The sequence below is a fragment of the Pezoporus wallicus genome, unplaced genomic scaffold (assembly GCF_028554395.1).
Source record: "Pezoporus wallicus isolate ANWC-B61680 ecotype Strahan unplaced genomic scaffold, APGP_CSIRO_Pwel_v1 contig_10354, whole genome shotgun sequence".
NCBI lineage: Eukaryota > Metazoa > Chordata > Aves > Psittaciformes > Psittacidae > Pezoporus > Pezoporus wallicus.
This window is the reverse complement of record NW_026640891.1, coordinates 46-6,500: the sequence shown is the minus strand read 5'-3', so window position 1 is coordinate 6,500 and position 6,455 is coordinate 46. Positions and strand designations below refer to the sequence as shown.

The following is a 6,455-nucleotide window of genomic DNA, read 5'->3' as shown; positions in this document are numbered from 1 at the left end:
CATTACCCCATTGCCCCCATTGCCCCCCCATTACCCCATTGCCCCCATTTTGCCCCATTGCAGGAGGAAGAAGCTGCGTTTCCACCCCAGGCAGCTCTATCTCTCCGTCAAGCAGGGGGAGCTGCAGAAGGTCGTGCTCATGCTCTGTGAGTGGGGTCTATGGGGCTGCTATGGGGGTCTATGGGGGTCTGTGGGGGGTCTATGGGGCTCCTATGGGGGTCTATGGGGCTGCTATGGGGGTCTATGGGGCTCCTATAGGGGTCTAGGGGGGGTCTATGGGGCTGCTATGGGGCTGCTATAGGGGTCTATGGGGGTCTGTGGGGGGTCTATGGGGCTCCTATGGGGGTCTATGGGAGTCTATGGGGCTGCTATGGGGGTCTGTGGGGGTCTATGGGGGTCCTATAGGGGTCTATGGGGCTCCTATGGGGGTCTATGGGGCTCCTATAGGGGTCTATGGGGGTCTATGGGGCTCCTATAGGGGTCTATGGGGCTCCTATGGGGATCTAGGGGGGGTCTATGGGGCTCCTATAGAGGTCTATGGGGGTCTATGGGGGTCCTATAGGGGTCTGTGGGGGTCTCTAGGGGTCTCTGGGGCTCTATGGGGCTCTATGGGGCTCTATGGGCCTCTATGGGCTCTATGGGGCTCTATGGGCTCTGTGGGGCTTTATGGGGCTCTATGGGGTTCTATGGGGCTCTATGGGGCTCTATGGGGCTCTATGGGCTCTATGGGCCTCTATGGGCTCTATGAGGCTCTATGGGCCTCTATGGGCTCTATGGGTCTCTATGGGCTCTATGGGGCTCTATGGGGCTCTATGGGGCTCTATGGGTCTCTATGGGCTCTATGGGTCTCTATGGGCTCTATGGGGCTCTATGGGTCTCTATGGGCTCTATGGGTCTCTATGGGCTCTATGGGTCTCTATGGGGCTCTATGGGGCTCTATGGGCTCTATGGTCTCTATGGGGCTCTATGGGTCTCTATGGGGCTCTATGGTCTCTATGGGTCTCTATGGGTCTCTATGGGTCCCTATGATCTCTATGGGGCTCTATGGGTCTCTATGGGCTCTATGGGTCTCTATGGGCTCTATGGGTCTCTATGGGCTCTATGGGCCTCTATGGGTCTCTATGGGGCTCTATGGGGCTCTATGGGCTCTATGGTCTCTATGGGGCTCTATGGGTCTCTATGGGTCTCTATGGGGCTCTATGGGTCCCTATGATCTCTATGGGGCTCTATGGGGCTCTATGGGTCTCTATGGGGTCTCTATGGGGCTCTATGGGGCTCTATGGGTCTCTATGGGGTCTCTATGGGTCTCTTTGGGCTCTATGTGTCTCTATGGGTCTCTATGGGGCTCTATGGGTCTCTATGGGTCTCTATGGGGCTCTATGGGGCTCTATGGGCTCTATGGTCTCTATGGGGCTCTATGGGTCTCTATGGGTCTCTATGGGTCTCTATGGGTCCCTATGATCTCTATGGGGCTCTATGGGTCTCTATGGGTCTCTATGGGGCTCTATGGGGTTCCTGAGGCTGTTTTGGGGTCCCTTCCCCCCCCAAGTGGACAACCTGGACCCCAACTTCCCAAGCGATGCCCAGAGCAGGCGCAGCCCCCTCCATGCAGCGGCCCAGAAGGGGCACCTCGAGATCTGCCACCTCCTGCTCCAGGTGGGGCCCTATGGGGCTCTATGGGGGGGATATGGGGCTCTATGGGGGTCTATGGGGGTCTATGGGGGGGATATGGGGGTCCTATGGGGGGGTCTATGGGGGGGATATGGGGGTCTATGGGGGTTTATGGGGGTCTATGGGGGTCTATGGGGGTCTATGGGGTCTCTATGGGGTGTCTATGGGGGTCTATGGGGGGATATGGGGGGTCTATGGGGGGATATGGGGTCTATGGGGGGGTCTATGGGGGTCTATGGGGGGGCTATGGGGGGTCTGTGGGGGGTCTATGGGGGGCTATGGGGGTCTATGGGGGTCTATGGGGGGTCTATCGGGGGGGCTATGGGGGTCTATGGCGGGATATGGGGGGTCTATGGGGGGTCTATGGGGGTCTATGGGGGGGTCTATGGGGGTCTATGGGGGGGGCTATGGGGGTCTATGGGGGGGCTATGGGGGTCTATGGGGGGGTCTATGGGGGTCTATGGGGGGGATATGGGGGTCTATGGGGGTCTATGGGGGTCTATGGGGGGGCTATGGGGGGTCTATGGGGGGCTATGGGGGGGCTATGGGGGTCTATGGGGGTCTATGGGGGGTCTATGGGGGGGCTATGGGGGGGTCTATGGGGGGTATGGAGGGTCTATGGGGGTCTATGGGGGTCTATGGGGGTCTATGGGGGGGGGGGTATGGGGGTCTATGGGGGTCTATGGGGGCTGACCCCTATGATCCTGCCCCACATCTCCCCCTCTGACCCCTATGAGCCTGCCCCACATCTCCCCTCTGACCCCTATGAGCCTGCCCCACATCTCCCCTCTGACCCCTATGATCCTGCCCCACATCTCCCCCTCTGACCCCTATGATCCTGCCCCACATCTCCCCCTCTGACCCCTATGAGCCTGCCCCACATCTCCCCTCTGACCCCTATGATCCTGCCCCACATCTCCCCTCTGACCCCTGATCCCTGCCCCACATCCCCCTTCTGACCCCTATGATCCTGCCCCACATCTCCCCTCTGACCCCTATGATCCTGCCCCACATCTCCCCTTCTGACCCCTATGATCCTGCCCCACATCTCCCCTTCTGACCCCTATGAGCCTGCCCCACATCTCCCCCTCTGACCCCTATGAGCCTGCCCCACATCTCCCCTTCTGACCCCTATGATCCTGCCCCACATCTCCCCTCTGACCCCTATGAGCCTGCCCCACATCTCCCCTCTGACCCCTATGAGCCTGCCCCACATCTCCCCTTCTGACCCCTATGATCCTGCCCCACATCTCCCTGACCCCTCTGACCCCTATGACCCCTATGAGCCTGCCCCACATCTCCCCACACCCCTATGATCTGCCCCACATCTCCCCTCTGACCCCTATGATCCCCCCCTCCCCTCTGACCCCTATGATCTCCCCACATCCCCCTCTGCCCCACATCTCCCCACATCTCCCTCTGACCCCCATGAGCCTGCCCCACATCTCCCCTTCTGACCCCTATGATCCTGCCCCACATCTCCCCTCTGACCCCCATGTCCCTGCCCCACATCTCCCCTCTGACCCCTATGAGCCTGCCCCACATCTCCCCCTCTGACCCCTATGATCCTGCCCCACATCTCCCCTCTGATCCCTATGATCCTGCCCCACATCTCCCCTCTGACCCCACATCCCCTGCCCCACATCTCCCCACACCCCCCTGCCCCACATCTCCCCCCACATCCCCCCCCTGCCCCACATCCCCCACACCCCCTGCCCCACATCTCCCCACACCCCCCCCCTGCCCCACATCTCCCCCCACATCCCCCATCCCCCCCCTGCCCCACATCCCCCACCCCCCTGCCCCACATCTCCCCACACCCCCCCCTGCCCCACATCTCCCCCCACACCCCCCTGCCCCACATCTCCCCACACCCCCCCCCTGCCCCACATCTCCCCACAGGCCGGCGCCAACATCAACGCCACCGACAAGCTCCGCCGCACCCCACTCATGGAGGCCGTGGCCCACAACCACGTCGAGGCCGCCCGGTACATGCTGCGCCGGGGGGGCTGCGTCTATAGCAAGGTATCTATGGGGCGGTGACGTCATCGACGACGTCATCGTGACGTCATCGATGACGTCGTCGATGATGTCATCCCAAAGGAAGAAGATGGGTCGACGTGCCTGCATCACGCGGCCAAGAACGGGAACTTGGAGATGTTGGATCTGTTGTTGGCCACGGGGCAGGTGGACGTCAACGCGCAGGTGTGGGGCGGACCCATAAGTGGGGGGGGGGGTGGGAGGTTATGGGGTGGTGGTGGTGGGATCCCTATGGGGTGATGGGGATGGGACCCTATGGGGTGATGGAGATGGACCCTATGGGGTGATGGGGATGGGATCCTATGGGGTGATGGGGATGGGACCCAATGGGGTGATGGGGATGGGACCCAATGGGGTGATGGGGATGGGATCCTATGGGGTGATGGAGATAGGACCCTATAGGGTGATGCTGGTGGTACCCAATGGGGTGATGGAGATGGGACTCAATGGGGTGATGGGGATGGGATCCTATGGGGTGATGGAGATGGGACCCTATGGGGTGATGGAGATAGGACCCTATAGGGTGATGCTGGTGGTACCCAATGGGGTGATGGAGATGGGACCCTATGGGGTGATGGAGATGGTACCCAATGGGGTGATGCTGGTGGTACCCAATGGGGTGATGCTGGTGGTACCCCATAGGGTGATGCTGGTGGTACCCAATGGGGTGATGGAGATGGGGTGCTATGGGGTGATGGAGATGGGACCCTATGGGGTGATGGGGATGGGACCCTATGGGGTGATGCTGGTGGTACCCAATGGGGTGATGCTGGTGGTACCCCATAGGGTGATGCTGGTGGTACCCAATGGGGTGATGGAGATGGGATGCTATGGGGTGATGATGGTGGTACCCTATGGGGTGATGGGGATGGGACCCTATGGGGGGATGCTGGTGGTACCCAATGGGGTGATGCTGCTGGTACCCCATAGGGTGATGATGGTGGTACCCTATGGGGTGATGGGGATGGGACCCTATGGGGTGATGCTGGTGGTACCCAATGGGGTGATGGAGATGGGACCCTATGGGGTGATGGGGATGGGATCCTATGGGGTGATGGGGATGGGACCCTATGGGGTGATGGAGGTGGTACCCTATGGGGTGATGGGGATGGGATCCTATGGGGGGATGCTGGTGGTACCCAATGGGGTGATGGAGATGGGACTCAATGGGGTGATGGGGATGGGACCCTATGGGGTGATGGGGATGGGACCCTATGGGGTGATGGAGATGGGACCCTATGGGGTGATGCTGGTGGTACCCAATGGGGTGATGGGGATGGGATCCTATGGGGTGATGGGGATGGGACCCTATGGGGTGATGGGGATGGGACCCTATGGGGTGATGGGGATGGGACCCAATGGGGTGATGGAGATGGGACCCTATGGGGATGGGACCCTATGGGGTGATGGGGATGGGACCCTATGGGGTGATGGAGATAGGACCCTATAGGGTGATGCTGGTGGTACCCAATGGGGTGATGCTGGTGGTACCCCATAGGGTGATGCTGGTGGTACCCAATGGGGTGATGGAGATGGGGTGCTATGGGGTGATGGAGATGGGACCCTATGGGGTGATGGGGATGGGACCCTATGGGGTGATGCTGGTGGTACCCAATGGGGTGATGCTGGTGGTACCCCATAGGGTGATGCTGGTGGTACCCAATGGGGTGATGGAGATGGGGTGCTATGGGGTGATGGAGATGGGACCCTATGGGGTGATGGGGATGGGACCCTATGGGGTGATGCTGGTGGTACCCAATGGGGTGATGCTGGTGGTACCCCATAGGGTGATGCTGGTGGTACCCAATGGGGTGATGGAGATGGGATGCTATGGGGTGATGATGGTGGTACCCTATGGGGTGATGGGGATGGGACCCTATGGGGGGATGCTGGTGGTACCCAATGGGGTGATGCTGCTGGTACCCCATAGGGTGATGATGGTGGTACCCTATGGGGTGATGGGGATGGGACCCTATGGGGTGATGCTGGTGGTACCCAATGGGGTGATGGAGATGGGGTCCTATGGGGTGATGGAGATGGGATCCTATGGGGGGATGCTGGTGGTACCCAATGGGGTGATGCTGGTGGTACCCCATAGGGTGATGCTGGTGGTACCCAATGGGGTGATGGAGATGGGGTGCTATGGGGTGATGGGGATGGGACCCTATGGGGTGATGCTGCTGGTACCCAATGGGGTGATGGGGATGGGACCCTATGGGGTGATGGGGATGGGACCCTATGGGGTGATGCTGCTGGTACCCAATGGGGTGATGGGGATGGGACCCTATGGGGTGATGGGGATGGGACCCTATGGGGTGATGCTGGTGGTACCCAATGGGGTGATGGGGATGAAGGCCCCCCCCCAATTGCTGCTGCCCCATAGGACAATGGGGGCTGGACCCCCATCATCTGGGCTGCGGAGCACAAGCACATCGAGGTCATCCGGCGCCTGCTCACCCGTGGGGCGGACGTCACCCTCACCGACAACGTCAGTGGGGCCCTATGGGGGGCTGGGGTCACTTATGGGGGGCTGGGGTCACTTATGGGGCGGGGGGGTCACTTATGGTTTGGGGTCACTTATGGGGCGGGGTCTTTGGGGTCACTTATGGGGCGGTTTGGGGTCACTTATGGGGGGTTTGGGGTCACTTATGGGGGGTTTGGGGTCACTTATGGGGTGGTTTGGGGTCACTTATGGGGCGGTTTGGGGTCACTTATGGGGGTTTGGGGTCACTTATGGGGCACTT

The 6,455-nt window shown here is 60.6% G+C and overlaps 1 protein-coding gene across 1 annotated transcript; it reads left to right on the top strand.

Moving 5' to 3' along the window:
- Positions 1 to 63: 63 nt before the first annotated feature.
- Positions 64 to 6,226, top strand: LOC130605562 (histone-lysine N-methyltransferase EHMT2-like; the record flags this gene model as incomplete). Its single annotated transcript, XM_057421163.1, has 5 exons — positions 64 to 146; positions 1,550 to 1,656; positions 3,574 to 3,696; positions 3,775 to 3,876; positions 6,095 to 6,226. Coding segments are annotated over 5 exons (547 nt in total), but the record flags the coding sequence as incomplete, so codon positions are not given.
- Between the last annotated feature and the right edge of the window lie 229 nt (positions 6,227 to 6,455).